The sequence below is a fragment of the Podarcis muralis genome, chromosome 16 (genome assembly GCF_964188315.1).
Source record: "Podarcis muralis chromosome 16, rPodMur119.hap1.1, whole genome shotgun sequence".
In the NCBI taxonomy this organism is placed as follows: Eukaryota; Metazoa; Chordata; class Lepidosauria; order Squamata; family Lacertidae; genus Podarcis; species Podarcis muralis.
In genome coordinates this window covers 19,617,658-19,641,848 of record NC_135670.1, presented here as the reverse complement: position 1 = coordinate 19,641,848, position 24,191 = coordinate 19,617,658, and the positions used below count along the sequence as shown (strand labels likewise).

Here is a 24,191-nt window from a genome sequence, read left to right as displayed (position 1 = left end):
ACTGCACTGCCACTGAGGGAGATCAGCAGGGTGGTTATAAAGGTGGAGGGCAAGCTCTCTTTCCCAACAGAAGAGTATGGTCAGAAAACTCAGGAGGAAGAACTGAGGGACACCACCACCTCCCAGCATATGCCGCCCGAGGCAATCACCTCACTCTGCCTAATGGTAGGGCTAGGGGACCCGACAAGGGTGTTAGCTGCCAATGAACCTCATATCTCAAAGGCTATGCTTCTACTTTGCCCCTGTGTGAGAAGAGATGAGGCCCACTTCCGCCCTCCTTACCCTGCTTTTCAACACCTACCGGGTCCTTGTCCGAAGAGGGCTTGCTTGCGACAGAGGCTGCGTCAGTCTTCTCCCACAAGTCGTTGAAGACTCGGTCGTTCTCCATTCCTGATGGCAAAGCCTTTGGCGACTTCCGGTCTGCTTCCCGGAAACTGGAAGAGGGGAGGCCAAAGAGACAACCCCCTCGACAGGTCAGCAGTGGAGGGAACAAATACCTGGCCTGTATTCTTTTACTTTTTACAGGTGTATCCTGCAATATGTGACTGATGCAACATTGGGGGATTTCTACCAGCCTATCCACACATCATTCCAATTTATTAGTGTCCCAGTTTTCCAGGGGCATTCCCGGAATTACAGAAGCTACCCCAATTTCTGATTTGATCCGGGAATGTCCTGGTCTTCCTTTTTCCTCCCCTCATCATCTCAGAGAACAATCAAAAGTGGTGGAGAGATCAGACCCCCCCCCCCCGTCCTTCTTGGAAACAGGAGCCTTTGCATTCTCTCTCTCTCTCATTCTCTCTCTCTCTGTGTGCCTAGATGCAAAAACGGAGTCCTGTTTATACTGAAAATAAAATACCTGCACAGAATGAAGGAAATGTGTTTGTGATCTTCAGATGTAGAGTGCTACACACAATTAATGAAGAGGAAGAGGAAGAGGAGGAGGGGGAGGAGGAGGAGGAGGAGGAGGAGGAGGAGGAGGAGGAGGAGAAGAAGAAGAAGAAGAAGAAGAAGAAGAAGAAGAAGAAGAAGAAGAAGAAGAAGAAGAAGAAGAGGACCTTTCCTGGATCAACCGCTGATGGCAAATGGGGAGGCATAACTACCCTTCTTGGATCTGCTTACAGCCACATTAAAATCTGCCCAGCTGTGCATATGCATCTCACACTTGCAAAACAACAGAGAGCTGCTGTCTTTGCAAGTCCATACAGGCACACCACTATAGATGTTGCTTTGCCCCGTCTTCCCCAGAATTTCGACTTGCGCCACATTGTTCCCTTTGCCAGCTCTGCCATGCCGTGTTCCCAGCATTTTTTCATTGACCTGCCCATGCAAATGCAGGCAGATACTTGGCCCTGTGAGATACAGGCCAGAGGGAGCAAGAGGGAGGGTACAAAGGGGTCTCCACCCCCTGCCTCCTTTTCCCTCTGCAAACTAAAACTATCTCTTTCTTCCCAATCACAACTGGGCAGATCACAGCGGCTGGCTGAGACGTTATTATTATTATTAGCTTTGATATAGTATTCACCTTTCTTCCCCCTCCCCAATATTTTGTATTGAATTTTAACAACAACAAACAAGTTGGGGGGGGGGAGAAATGAAATAACACTTTTTTTTAAAAAAAAAGGGTAAGGTGTCACAATCGCCAGTAAAGAATATAGGATATTTACTAAGTCAGAAATAAAACATACAGAGAGGGGAAACCATGGTCTATAATTACAAAGTTGTCCCATGGTCTGAATTAAAACAATTACAATTTTGTATTTCAAAGAAGAAGATGAAAAATAGCCTTGGGTTGTATTAAGTCTAGACACTTGCATCGGCCTCTGGGACCTGATGCTCCTAAACCTATGTTTTTTGTTGTTGGCATACGCCTTTCACAAGAGACAATGGAGTGCGCCTCTGGGGGTGAAGTCAAACGGCTAAGTTAGTGGCTTCAAAGTGACCTCTCCGTGGAGCAAGCCACGACAGTGTGTATGGAGGTCCTGGACTGCACAGACGACAAGACCCCAGCTCTTGGTCTTGCAAAGGAGACCAGAGCAAGATGTTTGGTACCAGCTTGGCTGCAGGAGTTGCTGGAAGGAGGCGTGCAAGGCACCATCCAACCGCCTTAGGGATTCCACTCCAGATTTGTGTAGGGTTCACACCTTAGCTTTTTCTTCTCCTGAAGACACCCTGCAGGGCAGCGGAGGTTTAGGATCAGAGTTTTCCTTCTCCTAGATGGGCTACTTTCCCAGGCTGATGAGCCCCATCTGCCCCTCACTTCCCTCTACACTGCGCACCAGCTGCAACATCTACAAGAGGCTCACTGACGGCAGCGACAACAACACCAAGCAACCATGCAGGGCTGCAAAGTATGCACGTTGCAATGCATACACAAAGCTCTCTGCTCTCTGCACGCATGTGTGCACACGCTGCTGGGCAAACATGGGCTGCCCCTTCTGCCCTCAGCCACTCTCATGACGTCCAACTTTTCGAGACCCAAAACAGGAATGTGTGACTTCCAGGATGCACTCACAGGCGAATTATGTGACCCATGCTGCACTTTTTCAACCCGAAAAGGCACTTTCCCCAGGAAAATCTTGTACAGTGACCCCAAAAAAGCACATTTTTGTCTGCTGCGAAAAATCACGACCCCCCCCAAAAAGAGCACGGCATGTGAGAGAGCAAGGCTGTGATGCCCAAAACAGCTGCTGTGATCTGGCATGGGAAAATGGGCTGTCCCTTTTTTCGTTCTGGAGGTCCGTTCTTAACCTGAAAGTGTTCTTAACCTGAAGCACCACTTTAGCTGATGGGGCCTCCCACTGCCGCCATGCCACCACCGCACAATTTCTGTTCTCATCCTGAAGCAAAGTTCTTAACCTGAGGTACTATTTCTTGGTTAGCGGAGTCTGTAACCTGAAGCGTCTGTAACCTGAAGCGTCTGTAACCTGGGGTACCACTACTTGGGAGCTTTGCAGCCCCCACTGGCAAGCCTTTGTAAGAGAAAACACTGCCCCATTTTGCCAGGGATGCAATACCACCAGGATGTATTAGCCAATAGAGACTGATCCACTGAAGCAATGGGGAGAACTGCCCCACCAACCTCAGCCAGTTCCCGCCTGCCTGCCTCCATACTCACAACCTCTCAGGGGATGGTCTGGCTGCCAGCTCCTTCCTCCTTAGACTCAGTGCTGCCTTGTAGAATTCAGCAGGGAGGAAGGAGACACAAACATAATCCGTTGGCTCCACCAGCGGCATAACTAGCCGCTCGGGTGCCTGGTGCAGGGGCGTGTCCTGCAGCCGGGGGTGGGGTCAGCTGCCCATGAGGGTGGGGTGAGCCTCTCCATTGCTTGGAGCCCCTCATCTGCCTCCCCCTCAGCTGTAGGGCAGCTGAGGGAGAGGCAGTAGGTAGACGCAAGTCCCACACTACCATTTCAGGAAGCACTGAACCTGCAGGCACCAAAGCCACCATGTCACTCCTAAAAAGTTTTGTGAGCCCAATTAAAAAAAACACCCTTAAATTTTGTCACCCCCCTCAGTGATGACACCCAGGGCAGACTGCACCCCTGCACCCCCTTCTTCTGCCATTGGGTTCCACCCATCTGTGGCTCTGGCTCCACCTACTCTTGGCCTTCTGGCCTTCCACCCTACCAGTTCCAACAGGTGCTGGACACAGCTGGCAAGTCTTCCTGGTTTCCGTGACCGAAGCCAACCTGGTTTTAGACGTGCAGAATGTCAGGTCGCGCAAGGCGGTCCACCGAGGTCTTTGCTTCCCACCTAGCTTCCCCCTAGGCTCTGAAACGTTAAAACCGAGAAACAAATCCGGGAGAGTTTGGGGGCACCAGGAGAGGGATCAGGAAAAGGACTTGGCCCAATGGCAAGCAACTCTGACGAATCCCTGTGTGCTGACTGGAAGTAAAAACAATGGATATTTCGAAATGAAAACAAACACTGATTCTATTTAAAAAAAATAAAAATACCAGGAAATGGAAGTTCTTAAAATAATCATTATTCAGGGATGGGGTGGAGCAGACAATCCATTCACAGAGTAGCAGATCTGGACAGCTCTGCTAAGAAGGCACCGAAGAGTATTTGCTCTCCTGGAGAGTTGGCTGCCAAGTCCTTCCATTGCAGAGAAAGAATCTTCATTGCCCATTGCTTGGTGACAGAGCATCAGCCTTACATGCAAATGGTCCCTGGTTCAATCGCTCGTGACTCCCTGCCTGAAACCCTGGAGAGCTGCTGCCGGTCAGTGCAGATAGTACTAGGCCAGCTGGAGCAATGGTTGGATAGTTCAAGGCAGCTGCCTAGGTTGCTCCGAATATGAGATTCTGTCCGTTGCCAGCACAAAGGCTGGGGATGGAGAATTCAGCACAAAGGATAAAGATAAAGAGCCAGAAAAAATGGAGGAGGAGTTTGGAAGCTGCCCATCAAGCAGCCTGAGCAGGTGGCCAGCCCCACCCCTCCGGTAACAGTCGTCCCCTCTATGATGAAAAGACCCAGTCAGTAGAGGATGAGACTTAATCTCACGGCCACGGGTTCAAGCCCCACCTTGGGCAAAAAGATTCCCGCATTGCAGGGGGATTGAACTAGAATACCCTCATGAGAAAGTGTGAGGAGGAGCAGGAAGTTGCAAACAGGATAGAATCAAATAATTGTAGAGTTGGAAAGGACTCTGGTCTTAGTCTAAATTTCAAAGGATAGAAAGAGGTCAGCACAGAGGTTGAAAGAGCAAGGATAGTCTGGGAATCTGCAGGCCCCTTAAGCCCCATGCAAACCCCTTTCTGCAAGCCGAGTTGCACCCAAACTTCCAGCAGTTTCCGTATTTTTCGCTCTATAAGATGCACCAGACCACAAGACGCACCTAGTTTTTGGAGGAGGAAAACAAGAAAAAAATATATTCTGAATCTCAGAAGCCAGAACAGCAAGAGGGATCGCTGCGCAAGTGAAAGCAGCAATCCCTCTTGCTGTTCTGGCTTCTGGGATAGCTGCGCCGCCTGCATTCGCTCCATAAGATGCACACACATTTCCCCTTACTTTTTAGGAGGGAAAAAGTGAGTCTTATAGAGCAAAAAATACGGTATCGTCTGTGCTAAACAGGAAATCTAGGGAAGCTGGCTTAATGTGGCCACCTTCAAAATGGACAGTTTTTTTTAAAAAAATCTTTCCACTGCCGTACTTGCAACTGTTCGTTTCTTCTCCCAGGATCAAAACAACTTCCGTCTTCAAAGAATTTACTTCTGACCCACGTCAAATGACTTTCACAGCAGGGGGCTGTTGCTAGTTCATTATATCCGTATATTCCGGGGGGGGGGGGGGCGGGAACAACAAAAGCAAAAAAAAACCCCACCCCAAACCCACATATAGGAAATTGCCAACAGCCTTATTGGCACAAAGCCCTGGTGTCTTTCGACCGGGTCTTTTCATTGTCTATTTTTAAGGCTATATGCCATTGGCCTGAACAGGCTGTTTGATTGCATAAAGATTTCTCACAGCCAAGCTGTTGTACGTTTGTACAATAGCCACTTTAGCAAGAAAAAGAAAAGGGGGGGGGGAGGTTTATTTGTTTGGATTTTAATCCAAGGAGGCTAAGAGACCAAACAGAAAGTTGTCACACTATTCTTTCTCAGTTGCAAGACCAGAATAATAATATGGAGCAATCTTAAGAGGGTTGGGGTAAAAGGGAGGCTAGGAAAGACTGTTTAGTCCTCCCTTTCACAACTGCCTTGCAAGGTAGGCCAGTCACACCTCAAGACTATCTGGATGGGAGATTCCTTGGAATCTCACTTATAGGATGGAAATGTATATTTGGGTGCAATTAGACTGAAGACCTGACACATTGTTTGCTGCTCTGTCCTTTATATTGGGAGCCAAAATTGTCACCCATTCTTCAGCTGCATCCGGATCAATTGCCTCAGGAAGGGACAATTGAACTTCAAGCTGATAAATAGCTGTACTTCATGCAATTGCTACCTAAATTTGCAGTGGCGGCCAATAAACTTGGTTCTAATCATAAAAGAAATTGTAATGGATTATAAATACATTACCCCGGACAATGATATACATGGTTCCTAACGGTTGCTTTGTGATTTCAATTCAAGTTTTTTAAAAAATTAATTCATGTACAGTGGTACCTCGGGTTACAGACGCTTCAGGTCACAGACGCTTCAGGTTATAGACTCTGCTAACCTAGAAATAGTACCCCGGGTTAAGAACTTTGCTTCAGGATGAGAACAGAAATTGCGCGGCGGCAGCAGGAGGCTCCATTAGCTAAAGTGGTACCTCAGGTTAAGAACAGTTTCAGGTTAAGAACAGACCTCCAGAATGAATTACCGTATTTTTCGCTCCATAAGATGCACCTGACCATAAGATGCACCTAGTTTTTAGAGGGGGGAATACACGAAAAAAATATTCTTTAAAGGGAGTGCTGAGCAGAGCCTGTCACTGCCGGGCTGCCCTTCTCCCTCCTCGGAGAAAAGCCCCCACGAGCCGCACACATGCTCCGTGCGGCTCTTTAAAGGGAGTGCGGCTCTTGGGGGCTTTTCCAGGAGGTGGAGGAAGCCTCCTCAGGGCAGCGGGATGAAGGCTCCCCATGCCCTGAAGAGGCTTCACGCAGCTAAGCCAGAAGCTAGAACAGCAAGAGGGAGCGCTGCACAGCGATCCATCTCGCTGTTCTGGCTTCTGGGATAGCCGCGCAGCCTGCATTCGCTCCATAAGACGCACACACCTTTCCCTTTACTTTTTAGGAGGAAAAAAGTGTGTCTTATAGAATGAAAAATACGGTAAGTTCTTAACCCGAGGTATTACTGTATTGCCTTGGAAATTCCATATATTGTCAAAGGCTTTGGCTAAGTGCAATAAAGGAGACCGTGCAGCATTCAGGGAAGTGCATCAACAGAAGTCTAGTGCCCAGATGAAGGGAAGTAACAGTACTGCTCTATTCTGCCCTCCTGAGACCCCACCTGGAGTTCTGTGTCCAGTTCTGGGCAGCTCACTTTAAGAAGAGTATCGACAAGCTGAAAGGTGTTCAGAGGAAGGCGACCAAGATGACCAAGGGTCTGGAAAACAAACCTGCCGCGGAACGGTTAAGGGAGTTGGATATGTTTTGCCTGGAGAAGACTGAGAGGTGATAGGATAGCCACCTTCAAATATCTGAAGGAAGGGCTGTTACATGGAAGGCAGAGAGGATGCTTGCTTTCTGCTGCTCCAGACGGGAGGACTCAAACCAGTGGATTCAAAGGACAAGAAAGGGCTAAACATGAGGAAGGACTTTCTGAGGGTAAGAGCTGTTTAACAGGGAAACAGCTGCTGGACTCTCCTTTGTTGGAGGGTTTTAAACAATAGGGTGATGTCCATTTCAGGGTTAAATTTATCTGTGATTTCTGCATTGCAAGGGGTTGGCCTAGATGAACCTTGGGAGTCCCTTCCAACTCTACAATTCCATCAGTTACAAAGCATGCCTGCGCGTTGGTTCTCCTGTTGTTTTGCAAAGTGTGGATGAAGAAGAAGAAGAGGAGGAGGAGGAGGAGGAGGAGGAGGAGGAGTTTGGATTTGATATCCCGCTTTATCACTACCCTAAGGAGTCTCAAGGGACGCGGGTGGCGCTGTGGGTAAAACCTCAGCACCTAGGACTTGCCGATCGTCAGGTCGGCGGTTCGAATCCCCGTGGCGGGGTGCGCTCCCGCTGCTCGGTCCCAGCGCCTGCCAACCTAGCAGTTCGAAAGCACCCCCGGGGTGCAAGTAGATAAATAGGGACCGCTTACTAGCGGGAAGGTAAATGGCGTTTCCGTGTGCTGCACTGGCTCGCCAGATGCAGCTTGTCACGCTGGCCACGTGACCCGGAAGTGTCTGCGGACAGCGCTGGCTCCCGGCCTATAGAGTGAGATGAGCACACAACCCTAGAGTCTGGCAAGACTGCCACGTACGGGCAGGGGTACCTTTACCTTTACCTTTTTAAGGAGTCTCAAAGCGGCCAACAATCTCCTTTCCCTTCCTCCCCCACAACAAACACTCTGTGAGGTGAGTGAGGCTGAGAGACTTCAGAGAAGTGTGACTGGCCCAAGGTCACCCAGCAGCTGCATGTGGAGGAGCAGAGACACGAACCCGGGTCCCCAGATTACGAGACTACCGCTCTTAACCACTACACCACACTGGCTTGCTTTCAAAAACCCAGACTGAATTGAGTTCCTCTCGGTCGCTACCTTTCGTTTCACCTGCTGTTGACTCCCTATGCTCCTGTGTTCTCTTGCTGTTACCACCACAGGGTGAAAAGACCTGGGCCCAGTATACCTGAAGGAGCATCTCCACCCCTATCGTTCTGCCCGGAGACTAAGGTCCAGCTCCGAGGGCCTTATGGCGGTTCCGTCACTGCGAGACATGAGGTTACAGGGAACCAGGAGGGCCTTCTCGGTAGTGGCGCCTGCCCTGTGGAACGCCCTCCCACCAGATGTCAAAGAAATAAACAACTGTCTGACTTTTAGAAGACATCTAATGGCAGCCCTCTATTGGGGAATTTTTAATCTCTAATGTTGTACAATTTTTTAATGAGCTGTAAGCCTCCAAATGTGGCTGGGGAAACCCAGCCAGGTGGACGGGGTATAAATAAAAGAATTCTTCTTCTTCTTCTTCTTCTTCTTCTTCTTCTTCTTCTTCTTCTTCTTCTTCTTCTTCTGTCAACTTAACTTTGGCAAATGTGCTTTAATGATGGGTGGGGTTCTGCTTGCTCCCTCCCTCCCTTTATCTGATCAAAGCCATTCCATCGAAATATAAACACCAAGCTGGGAAAGCTGACACATTTCCTTCCTTACCAAGGTAGAAGACAATCCACTCAGCTAGAAGTATAATCTCTGACTGGACTGGAACCCTTGTTCTGAAACACACCTGGTGTGCGCTTCCTGCCACCCACTGCCCCGCTTGGGGCCTAGAAAATATCTGCAAGGAACACAAAAGCATTCTGACAGTGCTCCATAAACAGGAATATTGCTTCAATGGGAACTTTAGAGCAGGTTTGCATAACATTTCCATGTGAGCAACTGCAATTGTCCTCAGCCCTGTAAACCAGGCGTGGGAAATCACATGCGGCAGCTAGACTGGTGACTGGGAGTGGCCACTGAGACCATATAACACTGGTCTTGAAAAACCTACATTAGCTCCCAGTACGTTTCCGAGCACAATTCAAAGTGTTGGTGCTGACCTTTAAATCCCTAAACGGCCTCGGTCCAGTATACCTGAAGGAGCATCTCCACCCCCATCGTTCAGCCCGGACACTGAGGTCCAGTGCCGAGGGCCTTCTGGCGGTTCCCTCACTACAAGAAGTGAAGTTACAGGGAAGCAGGCAGAGGGCCTTCTCGGTAGTGGCACCTGCCCTGTAGAACGCCCTTCCATCAGATGTCAAGGAAATGAACAACTGTCTGACTTTTTGAAGACATCAGAAGGCAGCCCTGCTTAAGGGAAGTTTTTAATGTTTGATGTTTTATCACTGCTTTATTATTATAATAATAATTCTGTTGGGAACCGCCCAGAGTGGCTGGGGAAACCCAGCCAGATGGGTGGGGTATGTATGTATAAACAAACAAACAAACAAACAAACAAACAAACAAACAAATAGTATTAGGAGTGCTAGAGAGAGAGGGAGACTTGGCCTTGCAGCAGAATCTCAAGTCTCCATTCTGGGCTGTTCTGAACTGAAACAATCGTGGAAATGATGTCTATATACCTCAGGCTCTAAGATCATCACATGAAGGCTTGTTGGTGACCCCACCTGCAGGGACTACCTGGGTGGCCCCTGACCTGTGACCTGTGACAGGGCCTTTTCCATGGTGGCTCCCCAGTTGTGGAATGCCCTCCCTGGTGAGGCACAGCACGACAACATCAGGCACATCTATGTATATAGGAAGAAAGTCCCCATTTTCTGCAGATCTTTTTTTATGTACCCCGATTCGAGATGCAAATAATTAAGCGATATGTAAATGGTCTTACATAAATAAAAATAATTGCCCATCCCACACCTTTCGAGGCTTTCCCTCTATCGCTTTCCTAATTGCAAAAAAGAAAAAAAAATGCTGCAACATGGATTTGCTGCATTCAAGCCATCCAGATGTTGCTGAAACCCAGCTCCCATCAGCCTCTGCTGGCAGGACCCAGAGTCAGGGGGATGATGGGAGCTGTATGCTAACAACACTTGGCATGACAAAGATCCCCCACCCTGACACTAGGGCAACAAAGTGCTTTCATCCACTTCCATTGTGAAACCCCAGAATTCTGGTATGTGGTTGGAGTCCTCCCACAAAATACTGACAGCCTAGAAGCGACACCAGGGAGACGACAACTTGGGAACGCACCCTGTAAGACAGGATTTCTAATTCATTTCTTATTTATTGCATTCATAGCCCACCTTTTCCCTCCAAGGAGCTCAAGGTGGAATAGATGGCTCTCCCCCTCCTCCTTAATCCCCACAATAACCCTGCAAAGTAAATTAGGCTGAGAGGCAGTGACTGGCCGAAGGTCACATTCAAGTGAGGTTCATGGCCAAGCGGGGATTTGAACCCAGGTCCTATGGCAAAGGGTGGGGCGCGGGTGGCGTTGTGGGTTAAACCACAGAGCCTAGGACTTGCTGATCAGAAGGTCGGCGGTTCGAATCCCCACGACGGGGTGAGCTCCCGTTGCTTTGTCCCTGCTCCTGCCAACCTAGCAGTTCGAAAGCACGTCAAAGTGCAAGTTGATAAATAGGTATCGCTCCAGTGGGAAAGTAAAGGGCGTTTCCGTGTGCTGCTCTGGTTCGCCAGAAGCGGCTTAGTCATGCTGGCCACATGACCCGGAAGCTGTACACCGCCTCCCTCAGCCAATAAAGCGAGATGAGCGCCGCAACCCCAGAGTCGGCCACGACTGGACCTAATGGTCAGGGGTCCTTTACCTTTTACCTAGGGCAACACTCTAACCACTACACCACACTGGCTCATTGGCAGGATCCCGAGGATCCCGTGGCTGGGAGATCAGGGAGCACCGAAGCTTACTAACAAAATGGAATTAGCAAGATTTGTAGATGCCAGGATGCAATCGTGGTAATTCTCTGACTCCGCTTGAAAGGGGAGGGAGGGAGGGAGGGAGAGAGACTATGATAATGAAAGAGAAACTGCTGGGGGGGGGGAGGTAGAAAGGAGCAACAGGAAACTTTGATCTGCAGCAAATTCTTATTCATGATTAGGCTTGTTGATCTAATTGCAAATAGAAACCCAGGAGGTGAAACACAAAAGGATAATTAAATATGTGATGTGGCGTAGGCCAGGGGTGGGGAACCTTCTTCGGCTCTGTGGGACAGATCCTTATCAGGATCTGCCTCACGAGCTGGATTTGAAAGGTGAGTGGGTTTGCCACCTGACAAAAATCCCTTCTGCTGGGATCTTAAAAGGGAAGAGGGAGGAGGCTCGCAAATGCCCCTTTGTGACTGCTTCGCATTTTACGACTTTCTTTATGATATCAGGGACTTGAAAGTGAAGGAAGAGGGGGGCTCACAAATGCATTTGCAAACCTCTCCGCCTTTAAGTCGCTGAGACCACGAAGGGAAGAGGGAGAAGATTTGCAAAAGCATGGCCAGGAATTATGTTGTGGTGGCAGGCAGAACCTCCGTTAGTTTTCTTTTATCGATTTACTTGATTTCAGAGGGGCAGCTGCTCCCCCTTGGCTACGCCCATGTTTGTGGGGCACTCTCTCATCCCCTTTTAAGTCCACGATCTTGCATCCTTCTCCTGACTCTCTACTCATAGACACAGATTAAATCCTGACACTTAGACTTCACAATCTTGCACCATACTGGGCACAGAATTGCATAGGTAAAGGTATAGGGACTCCTGACCGTTAGGTCCAGTCATGACCAACTCTGGAGTTGCGGCGCTCATCTCGCTTTATTGGCTGAGGGAGCCGGTGTACAGCTTCCAGGTCATGTGGCCAGCATGACTAAGCCACTTCTGGTGAACCAGAGCAGCGCACGGAAATACCGTTTACCTTCCCGCTGGAGCGGTACCTATTTATTTACTTGCACTTTGACGTGCTTTTGAACTGCTAGGTTGGCAGGAGCAGGGACCGAGCAACGGGAGCTCACCCCGTCGTGGAGATTCGAACTGTGACCTTCTGATCAGCAAGTCCTAGGCTCTGTGGTTTAACCCACAGCGCCACCCACGTCCCTAATTGCATAGGTACTGCATGGTAAATCCATCAGCGGGTGTCGCCAGTGGTTTGAGGAAATTGGCCTGATGGGCCAAATTTGGCTCACGCGCTGGATTCTTCCTATGGGTGGGCATAGCTGTGCCCTCTTTTTTGTACACAGGACAGCAGCAGCTTAGTAAAAGTGGGGGGAAGACCTGTTCAAGACACACCCACCTCATTTCATTCCCGTTTGTGGCTTGGACTCTCTGTCCAGTTAAATATTTCACGCGCTGCTTCCTGCAGAATTGCAGTCCACCCTGCAGCGTACTGTAGGAAAATGGGCAGGGAGGGGAGGGTTAAGTATCTCCTCCCCACTTACTTCTGTGCTCCTGCTCAGAACCTCCAGTGTTACTTTTCAGTTAAAACACATCCTCCATCCCTCTCTGTCTGTCTGTCTGTCTGTCTGTCTGTCCATCTGTCCGTCTCTCACACACAGAGGGAGTCTAGTTTAGCCCCAGCATCAGACCCAGTCTGCCCTGAGGCAGGCTCCTCTGTCTTGACAGCAATTCCCACAACTCCTCGCTTGCCCAGCTGTGTCTGAAAGTCCCAAGGAGGAAGAGAACCTCAGTTCCTGGTTAGATCTCTCCACAGGCAATTGACGGCTTTCCCTGTCCGGTCACTAAGATTTCTATTTCAAGATTGGCAGGCCAGGCAAAGGTAAGAGCTTGAGTTTCCCTCACAAAGTCCTCTGAGGACATGCACATCTCAATTCGACTGAGCAAGAAAAGAGGCTGATCTAATCTGAACAAGCTGAAAAGGGGATCTGGGGTCTTGGAGAGGTGGGGCTTGGCCCACATCCTAGGGGATCAAAGGGAAAGCAGAAAGCCCCCCCCCCTTCCTCCTCCTGCCAGCCTGCAATTAACAGAGGCAAGGCTGAAATGTACCCAGAAGAAAGGGACAAACACTTCCTACCCGAGAACATGAGACCATCATGTGCAAAGATAAAGAGCTCAAGTGCCCAGTGGGAGGCAAAGGTAGAACCAAAGGGAATCCAGAGGCTTTGCCTTGCTATCCACCAGCTAACCCACAAGGATGTACTTGAAGGCAGATTTAGAATGAGAAAAAGAAAGGAAAGGGAGAAAGAAAGAAACAATAAATAAAAAGATTTAGCAGCGAGGACAACGTAGAGCTCAGGAAGTGCCTGAGGGTGGTACCCAAAGTCCTCCGTGAGAAGCTTAGTCCCTTCCACTAATCCTACTCCAGAGCAATGATTTTCACAACACAATGTTTTCCACTTACAACTTGTTCAATGTAAGAAGAGCCTGCCAGATCAGGCCAGTGGCTCATCTAGTCCAGCATCCTGTTCTCACAGGGGCCAACCACATGCCCAAATGGGAAATCCCACAAGCAGGATTTGGGCACAAGAACACTATCCCTGCCTGCAATTTACAGCAGCTTGTATTCTGAAGCCATTGTGGATAGTAGCCATTGCTAGCCCTGTCCTCCTCCACAAATTTGTCCATTCCTCTTTTAAAGCCATAGAAGCTGAAGGCCACCACTGCCTCCCGTGGGCAGGGTTCGAAATTAGCCAGGGGCCAGGCGCCTTTTGCACCTGGCTATCGACCGCTTGCGGCCAAGCGAAGGTGCCTGGACATCAGGATGGCTTCTGACGTCTCCACCATCTGGAATTGCATGCCTTGGGATCACTGGATCTTGACTGCTGACATACACTGATATCTCATCCTGTAGAATTCTATGAGTTATATTTTATCTGCACAACCAGAATGAATTTCAGGAACCAAAATGCTTTTTCTGCGCAGCCTGAGCATGAGCAGTAAACAACATTATAGTTACTTGTTGCAGGTTGCCTTCAGTTAGCCCACCCCACTGCCCTGTTCACAGTTGTGAAGAATATCCCTACTTTATGAATGGTCTATGTTGCCATTAAAAAGGGGAGAGGTAGGAATAGGCCGATAGATATGTGGACTGTCCCTGGATCAAGTGACTTTCCTTCTTTCAGTTCTCAAAGTTCTTAACCTAGCTCAGTGTTGTCATCTGAACTAGCCAGATGTTTAACTGAGAATCAATCACATTCAGCCCATCCTTTGAAAAAAAAGACTTTAGAGCCATCTTGCCCCCAAATGGCAACTAGACATTACCATTTGGAATGTAACCTTGGTTTAAGGAGACATTTGTCGCCTAGCTTATATACCTGAGTTTCTAACAGTGAATAAGTAATTTATTTTATCTCTCCTGAGTCTTTCAGCACTCAGCTTCATTGAATGCCCATGGATGCTGATACAGTGGTACCTCGGGTTACATATGCTTCAGGTTACATACGCTTCAGGTTACAGACTCCGCTAACCCAGAAATAGTGCTTCAGGTTAAGAACTTTGCTTCAGGATCAGAACAGAAATCGTGCTCCGGCGGCGCGGCGGCAGCAGGAGTCCCCATTAGCTAAAGTGGTGCTTCAGGTTAAGAACGGTTTCAGGTTAAGAACAGACCTCCGGAACGAATTAAGTACTTAACCCGAGGTACCACTGTATTATGAGAGAGGGACAAAATCTTTTCTCTCTCCACCACCTCCATGCCATTTATCTAACCAACATGTGTACCTAAGAGTGAAATCCTCCTAATATAATGCATCTCATTTTCACTGATCTATACGTTTACACTTTACCCTAGCACATTTATTTACTTATTGCATTTACTCCCCACCCTTTCTTATAGGGCACTCAAGGTGGCACACAGTTCTCCCTCCCTCCTCCTTTAATCCCCCACAACAACCCTGCGAGGTAGAGTAGGTCGAGAGTTGGGAACTGGCGTCCAGCGAGAGCTTCATGGCCAAGTGGGGATTTGAATCCTGGTCTCTTCTGGGTCCTAGTCCGGCACTCTGACCACTGAGCCAACACTTATCTGCAGAAGTGCATTGCAAAATTTGGAGAAGTGCCCATTCCAAAGGATTTCAAATGAGGCAGACTGGCTTTTAAATGTGAACCAAACTGTCTTTCTCCCCTGTCCTCTGTGGGAAGATGGCCTGCCTGCAAACTCTGTTGCCAGCAGATCAGATGCCATAAACGACAGCTACCTGTTTCATTTTGGATATCTCATCTCTCCAGGCACTAGATTTTCTCCATCTCCAGCCTTCCAGCTTTCTGTGCCCTGCTCTGCCCTGCTATTTATTCCTCTCCCTCTTTCTCTGTGCATATTTGTGTATTGCCCCTAAGGGACCTGAGTCCTCCCCACAGCTGATGCCGCTGACTTTTGTTTCCAAGCGAGTGAGTCATCCCGGACTCCTCGCAGCCCCCGTGGCTGATGTTCGCCCCTCCTTGGGTGAGTGACAGGGCGACTTGGAACTGAAGCCATCTGCGTTCCGGGTCGGGATATCAACTAATTCCGCTGGTGCAGCCCATGCGCCAATCACAGAGCAGATGATATGACTATGCCTCTGCTCATAACAACCCCAACTAGCATTTCAGGAAGAAAGCTAAGCAAGCAATGACATATCCACCAGCGCCGGGGGACAAATCTCATGGTCACCTATTTCAGGAAGCTGCCTAGCAGTGTGCTGTCCACACTGACTGGTGACGGCAATCTGGGCTCTTTGGAAGACCAACTCGAACTTTGAACTTGATGCCTGCAGTGCAAGGGTTCTACTGCTGAGTTACGGTCAACCCCATGAGCTTTGGTTACACCGAGTGCTGGCTGGCGCCCATTGGGGCTGGCGGGGCAGAAAGCAGGAAACTCAACAGTAAAGGTAAAGGGACCCCTGACCATTAGGTCCAGTCGTGGCCGACTCTGGGGTTGCGGCGCTCATCTCGCGTTATTGGCCGAGCGAGCCGGCATACAGCTTCTGGGTCGTGTAGCCAGCAGGACTAAGCCGCTTCTGGCGAACCAGAGCAGCACGTGGAAACGCCGTTTACCTTCCTGCTGGAGTGGTACCTATTTATCTACTTGCACTTTGACGTGCTTTCCAACTGCTAGGTTAGCAGGAGCTGGGACCGAGCAACAGGAGCTCACCCCGTTGCGAGGATTCAAACCGCCAACCTTCTGATCGACAAGTCCTAGGCTCTGTGGTTTAACCCACAGCGCCACCCGCATCAACAGTAGGTGGTGCCAGCTCCAATGACAGGCAGAAAGGCTAACAGTAGGTGGCGCCAGAGACAATGAGAGGCAGAAGAAACAAATTCTAGTTTTGCCCCCATCCTCCCTCCTGCTGTGTTCTACAAAAGCACAACGGAGACTAAGGAAGAGGAAGCTGGCAGGCAGTGCCATCCCTTGGACTAGTTGTAAGGAAGTTGGCAGGCAGGGTGGGATTTGGCTGAGGGCAGGTTGAGGTCAGTGGGGCAATGCTCCAATTTGCCCAAATGGCCTAGCCTCCATTGGCCACCCCATAGCCTCTGGGGAAATCATACTGCTCTTAAAGGAAGCTTGCAGCTTGATTGCTTTTCCTACCCGGGGAGATGCCAGAGGTTGAACCCGGGATCTCCTCTGTGCAATGCGTGGGCTCTGCTGCCAAGCAATGTCCCTTCCTATATGTAAATAAATGCTTCTGAATGGTTGTAAGGAGTTCGCCGCAGAAGTCTATCTAGATGGCATCGTTGGGAGCTGGATATACGACGTGACAGCCATCTTTAGGCAAGGGGGGAAAATAGAACAAGGTTACTGGGCACTGAATGAGCCATGCTCTATTTTTACCCAGGAGCTTGGAGGAGGTAGAATGCCAATGCCTCTCATAGAATCACAGAATCGTAGAGCTGGAAGGGACCCAAGGAACATCTAGTCCAACCCCCTTGCAATGCAGGAATCTCAGCTAAAGCATCCATGGCAGATGGGCACCCAACCTCTCATGGGTGGGGAAGAAGTCTTAGCATCTCACACGTTGTCTAGGGAGCATCGGGATTTGCACCCTGGGTGATAGTTAGATGCTAACAGAAGGGTCTTTTTTTTGCATCAGGATCCCACCCCACTGCCTATCCACAGAGAGAGTAGGGGGTAGGCAACCTAAATGATGAAGATGGAGTCTTTGCTCACAAGGCTCCATCCTTGGGGGATGTGGTCATAATTCTGCCCCACAGGAGAGAGCCAGTGTGGCAGAGTGGTTAGAACAGTGGTTCCCAACCTTTCATTGGCCATGCCCCACCTAAGCATCTCTAAAATCCTGATGCACCCCCCCATGACATATAATTCTTATTATTCAAAAAGTGAACTCCTGTTCATGTGGAAGAAGCCTAAAAGGCCATTAACTTGGTCTCAACAAGCTTCCAAATTCCCCCCCTTAAAAATCAAATCCCCCCCCCCCGTGGGGCGTGTGGGAACCATTGGGTTAGATGGTCAGACTAGGAACTGGGAGATCAAGGTTGAAATCCCCACAGGGCCACGGGACTCTCACAGAGTGAGTGACCTTGGAGGCCAGTCATTGTCTCTCAGCCAAGCCTACTTCACAGGGTTGTTGTGAGGATGAAATAGGGAGGGGAGAACCAGGCACGCCACCTTGAGCTCCTTAGTGGAAAAAGGCTGGTCCATCTAACTCAGCACTGTCTACACTGGCTGGCAGCAACTTTCCAGGGTTTTGTACAGGAGTCCTTCCCAGCCCAACCTGGAAATGCCAGCTGGGATCAAACTTGGGAAATGCTGCGTGCAAGGCAGATGGTTTAACCGCTGAACCCCTATTCACAGTCCCCCCCTTTCTTTTTCAGGACCTTGTAAAAGTTTCTGTTTCGACAAGAGGTGGTGCAAACTGCTGGGTGCAACGCCACAAACCCTGCAGGATACCTTAAGCAAAAAGCAAGCAACAATTTTCATATTTGCAGAATTTATACGTATCATAGATAGCGGCTTCCCTCTGTCGCCAAATCTGGGTTTACTGTGGTGCAGAATTGTAATGCTTCTGTATTTTCAAAGCACATAGAATCATAGAACTGTACAGCTGGAAGGGACCGGGAGGGTCATCTAGCAGTCCAAACCCCTAGAATGCAGGAATGTAGGGTTCGAACCCAGGAGCTTGAGATTAGGAGTCTCAAGATCTACCGACTGAGCTACCCCAGTTATGCCCAGCCCTGTCCATAAAGGTAAAGGGACCCCTGACAATTAAGTCCAGTCACGAACGACTATGGGGTTGCGGCGCTCATCTCACTTTACTGGCCGAGGGAGCCGGCGTTTGTCCGCAGACAGCTTCCGGGTCATGTGGCCAGCATGACTAAGCCGCTTCTGGCGAACCAGAGGAGCGCATGGAAACACCATTTGCCGTCCCGCTGGAGCGGTACCTATTTATCTACTTGCACTGGTGCGCTTTTGAACTGCTAGGTTGGCAGGAGCTGGGACCGAACAACGGGAGCTCACCCCGTTGAGGGGTTTCAAATCGCTGACCTTCTGATCGGCAAGCCCTAGGCTCTGTGGTTTAGACCACAGTGCCACCCGTGTCCCAATAGCCCTGCCCATACCTAGCCGAATATTTGGCTTCTGATGGCCTGTTGGGTAGGACCACCCCTCAAAGTCGCTCTCTTCTTCCCAATCCTGTCTGAAGGTGGGATGCAGAATGAGAGCATCGCACACAGTCATTACCAGGACTTTGCATCCAGTCTCAGTGGCTTTGCTTATCCAGAATGAAGTGTGGAGGGGATTACGATCTTAGCAGCTTTGATCACTTCCTTCTTGCCATTCAGTTATGGAGAAGAGACGACAATGAATGGTGGGGGCGGGGGTGGGGGAGAGGGGAAGGAAGATGACAAGGAGCCAAACCTGTCAGCTTTTTTTAGTGGGGTTTTTTTTCGGAGATAGGCACCTGAGACAATCTTAACAAGTTGGGGCAAAAAAACTATGAATGAATGAATTCAGTGAACGCTCAGGTATGTCAAAGTGATGACTTAGTTTTAATTCCATGAAACTAGGGCTGCAAGCATTAATTAATTGGCACCATTTGCTGATGGTTGCTTTAATGACTGTGTGTGTGTGTGTGTGTGTGTGTGTGTGTGTTTTAAAGAGAGAGCCAGCAAACAGAGGGAAGTCACTATCCCCGAACTACAGACCCCTTTCGTGCTTCAATAAAGGAAATATAGAGTGCTGCAGAGAAAAGGAAGATGCAAATCAGAAGGTGTAGCTATTCAGGAGCATGATCCTGCAACTATTATGCAGAAGCCAGAGGGGCATCTTGAAAGTTTCATAGAATTGTAGAGTTGGAAGGGACCACGGGGGTCATCTAGTCCAACCCCTTGCAATGCAGGAATCTTTTGCCCAATGTGGGGCTCAAACCCACAACCCTGAGATTAAGAGTCTCCTGCTTTACCATCTGAGCTATCCCAGGTCAGTTTACCACCCTGTGGGATTCAAGCTATAGAGCCCACTTGCAGGTTTCCTCATTTGGGGATCTGGTTGGGCACTGTGAGAACAGGATGCTGGACTCGATGGGTCTTTGGCCTGATCCTGCAGGACTCCTTACCCACCTTATATATTTATATAATAAATCCATAACATCACAGCATCATACAATACATAATGGGTGTAGCCAGGGGAGCAGGGGGGCAGCTGACCCACCTAAATCAAGTCAATTAAAAAAAAATAACTAAAAGTAGAAATAATTGGAATATTTGAAATTTGAAATCAAGGTCACTCGGATGATGTCATGAAAGGTTTTCAGCAAATCCAAGAAACTTGTTTTAGTTTTGATTTTTTTAAAAATAAGCTGAAAAAGGTGTGTTCATTGTAATTTTGCAAAATATTTTTGTTAACTGCATGAAAGGTACTCCCTGATTTTCTTTTTTTATTATTTAACTTCTTAGTTTTCAAATGTCTGAAGATTTTGACAGATTTTTCTGAACTCTTGGGGGTCAAAAGAAAGCAATTTAAAACAACCGTAGTTGAGAAATGCCATTCCAAATCTGCTAGACAGAGCCAGACAGAGGGTGGTGACAGGTGGTTGTCCTGTACCTTGCCCCCCCCAACAGAAATCCTGAATATGCCCATGATAAGTAGGCAAAAGAGCTTTAACATAACCATAATACAGTGCCCAACCAATTGCTGCATGTTAGCAGGGAAAACTCACAAACATACTAAATGCATCAATTTAGCAATGGCTGCTTAGCTGGGCAGGCGTCTCAGAAACAAATCTAACCAAAAGCATTTATGGAAAAGCACATAGCGCAAGAAGGGGTCTCACAGACTACAAACTTGTCTCTCCTGCTTTTGCCCCTCACTTTCAGCTAGCGCAAGAGACCAGACTTGGGACCACCGTCCCTGCAATGAGAACTATGTGGAGTCCTTCTAGCGATGGGCTGGCTACCTCTAACCAGGCAGCAGCTACCAAGTCCAGGTCTTCGTACATTTGAGTTTTCTGCAAATATTGAGAGAAGCAGGGTCAGGACAGGCAATCTTTATCACCATGTTGGTGGTGGCGCCCTTCCTGTGGAACGCCCTCCTGTCAGATGTCAAGAAGACAAAGAACTACACAACCTTTAGAAGACATCTGAAGGCAGCCGTGTATCGGGAAGTTTGCAATGTTTGACATTTTATTATGTTTTCATTATTCGCTGGAAGCTGCCCAGAGTGGCTGGGGCAACCCAGCCAGATGGGCAGGGCATTATCTTTATCATTATCATCATTATCATTATCATTACTACTGTTACTATTATTAGTGTAGTCTCCTGAAACACCCAGACCCACCATTCCAGAACTGTGCAGCAAGTCGGACTTGGGAATCCGGTCGCCCTCCCTCACGACTGGAAGGCATTCTCACCAATCTACAGTCATACCTCTTGTTACGTTCGGTTACGGTTACGTCTTTTCAGGTTGCGTCCTGCGGCTACCCGGAGGTACCGGAAAGGGTTACTTCCAGGTTTCGCCGCTCATGCATGTGCAGACACTCAAAATGATGTCACGCGCATGCTCAGAAGTGGCGAATCGCAACCTGTGCATGCGCAGACACAGGTTGTGTTCTGCTCATGTTGCGAAGAGGGCTCTGGAATGGATCCTGTTCGCAACCAGAGGTACCACTGTATTTATTCAAGATTCACTGAGAGATATGGAGGGTGCAGCCACCTGAATAATGGCGTTGCTCCAACTGGGCTGCCCTCCCTAGCAACGCCAATTCCCTTTACGGTGGCTGCCAGGGGTTAATCGTCTATGAGTCTTTTGCTCTTGCACTTTCAATGCACGCCAGGTTCTGGGAGAAGGGTGGATCAGGAATGCTTTCCAGTGATCAGGTGTCACCTGGCTTATCTGTCTCTGTCTCCCCCTTCTCTTCTCCCATCACCTCCCAACTCTTCTGTTCACCTGTCTCTGAGCTGTGACCTTCCTCAAACCACCGCTGCAAATCAAGACCACCTTCCTCTTCTCAGGAAGGTTCAGGAGAAGGGGGGCCGCGCTCCCCACCATTCCTCCTCAGTCCAGCCCCTGGCACAGCAGAACCACCAGGTGTTGAATGTTGTACCAGTCTGGTTGGATTCTCTCTAGTATACTCTGCCTTGCATTCATGAGACATAACCTGAGTAATGTACCAATGAGGCAGAATGATGTGTGGACAGTCCGGTATAAATCCAGTGCACTACTATTGGGTCAATAACATGTTGCACATTACACCAGCAAAAAGCCCCCCGGTCTGGAGGGGCCCTGCCCCTGAAGCACCTCTGCTTTATTTACTGGCCATATTAGCACCCCACATTTCAGATTTAAAAACTTGAAAGCCGTTTAGTTAAAATGCATTGATATCGGCAGTGACAATTTTTCTTTAAAATGCGCTGTTTTGTATCGTCATTTATCTATTTGCCCTGAGCTCCAAACCGGATGCAGGGCAGGATATAAGAATCTCGAATAAGAAGGGAAATGATTAATTCCGAAAAAACTAAGCTTAAATCCATAAGTTACAAAACAGCTTTTCTAATACATATATATTAAAAAATCAACTCAGGGAGACCAGTGTTCAAATCCCAACTCTGCCATGAAGCAAATTTGACAACTTACTGTCACTTAGCCTAAAAGTGGCCTACCTTCACAGGGTTGTTGTGAAGATAAAATGGAGAGAGGGGAAAATAAACTTGACCTCCTTGGAAGAAAGGCCAGAGATAGAGATAGAGATAGAGATAGAGATATATAGACACATTAATAAATAATTATAAATAAGAATTTAAAAAACGAATAAAACGATTGATAGCCCTTATCATTTCTGCTCTCAATGCTTCTTTCTGAGGAACCAAGTCCTACAGACCCATTTATTTATTATAGTTATATAGCACCTTATCTTTCAAGGAGCTCAAGGTGTGGTGTACATGGTTCTCCTCCTCCCCTTTTCATCACCACAACAACCCTGTGAGGTAGGTTGTTAGGCTGAGAGATCTCCAAGGTCACCCAGTGAGCTTCATGGCTGAGCGGGGATTCGAACCCTGGTCTCCCAGGCCCTAGCCCACCACTCTAACCATTATACCACAATGGCTCTCTGCATATCCCATCACCAAACGTGCACAGCCAAGGGACCTACCCATCCACCTGGACCTCCGCGTCTCTTGTGACCATCCTGGGCTGCGCATCTCCGTTGAGCTCCTTGCTGTTGCTCTTCAGGAGGTCCAAGACCGGCTCAATCTCTTTCAACAGTTCGCTGTTCTCGACGCTGCCGTTGAGGCAACGGTCAGAAACATCCCCGCTCCCTTTCAGAGAGTCCCGGGGGACGGACCCAGCGATCACCCCGTTGACGTGCACCAGGGACTCATCCCCCTGCCCGTTCTCCCTGGTACACCGTGAGCTGACAGAGCCCCCCATTGTATGGTCACCTCCTTGCCGCTGATCTTTGATGTGGATCCCGAGGCCGGCCGGGAGGTCAACCACAGACGGGGAGGTGGCGCACAGGGGCCTGGTGACTCGGACGGTCTTGGGCGTCCCGTCCCCGGTGAAGGTCGTCTCCAGGTGAGTGGTGAAGCCCTCTGGGCCTCTCAAGATGAGGACGACGTGGGTTTCGGAGGCGATGCTCCTCAGGACCTCCAGAGCGGTGTCATAGTTCATGTCCACCAGGGGGCGCCCATTCACGGCGAGGATGATGTCCCCGGTCTGGATAAGGCCACTTTGTTCAGCCGCCCCTCCTCGGATCAGGTCAGAGATGATCACCGGCGGCTTGCTGACACGCTCCTTCACCAGGAACCCGAGACCCCCAACCTTGCGCTTGAAGAGTTTCACGGAAATGACATTGGGCTGAATCTGCTGTACACTGAACACATTCTCTTCCATTGTAGTCCTCGGGTCTTCTCTGAATGGGGAGCTGGCGGTGCGCGCAGGCCCTGTCCTGGCTGGCTTGCAGCCTCTGGAGGGAGAGGGGAAAGGAAGGCGGTTCCTCTATTCACCTGAAGGTTCCTGATTCTCCAGACCTCGAATGACCAGAATGCCTCTGCAAGACATCAGTTGCTAGACGTCAGTTCTGATGTAGCACCGGGTCCCCAGCCTTGGAATACAACGGAGCGAGCAGACCTCTGTGGAACGTGTGAAGAGAGCCAGGCATTGCCCGGCTGAAAATATGGGGCTTGCTGAACACACTCGTGGGGACTTGGGTTGGAGGTCCGCTTTACATCTTCCTTACCTACAAAGCAAGAAAGGGAGGAGGGAAAGAAAAGAACAATAAGGGAAGATTGGCTGGTGTCCCATACCAAGATTGGCTGTGCTCATGTTCTCAGGATGTTGAATGTATGAAACACATTTTATTACACTGCAGTCTGTATAAACAGGTCAGATGGCATCAGATCAACCCAATATTAATAGAACAACCTGAAATTCACTCTTTCAATGCCAAGGTTCTCCTTGAGCAGTGGTGGCCAAACTTGGCCCTCCAGCTGTTTTGGGACTACAATTCCCATCATCCCTGACCACTGGTCCTGCTAGCTAGGGATGATGGGAGTTGTAGTCCAAAAACAGCTGGAGGGTCAAGTTTGAGCACCACTGTCCTTGAGGATAAGGTTGATGCTATTACACTGGTTGTAGCAAAATTCCTCTCGGAGGCTGTAGAAATCAGAAATCGGTATGTACAGGCTAAAGCCAGGCTAGCAAGGTCAGTCTTACACCATAATAACTGTTGGTATATATTATGTTGTACATGAGGT

At 49.0% G+C, this 24,191-nt stretch overlaps 1 protein-coding gene across 1 annotated transcript in view; it reads right to left on the bottom strand.

Annotated features, from left to right (window-relative positions):
* The window catches only part of NOS1 (nitric oxide synthase 1), a 134,931-nt gene that overhangs the window by 71,501 nt on the left and 39,239 nt on the right, over nt 1–24,191 (bottom strand). The window contains exons 2-3 of the mRNA XM_077920498.1: nt 22,589–23,674; nt 302–434 (exon numbers count right to left, since the gene is read on the bottom strand). Coding sequence (XP_077776624.1) covers nt 302–434; nt 22,589–23,328 — 873 coding nt within the window. The 5' untranslated portion in view covers nt 23,329–23,674. The remainder of the gene's footprint in view (nt 1–301; nt 435–22,588; nt 23,675–24,191) is intronic.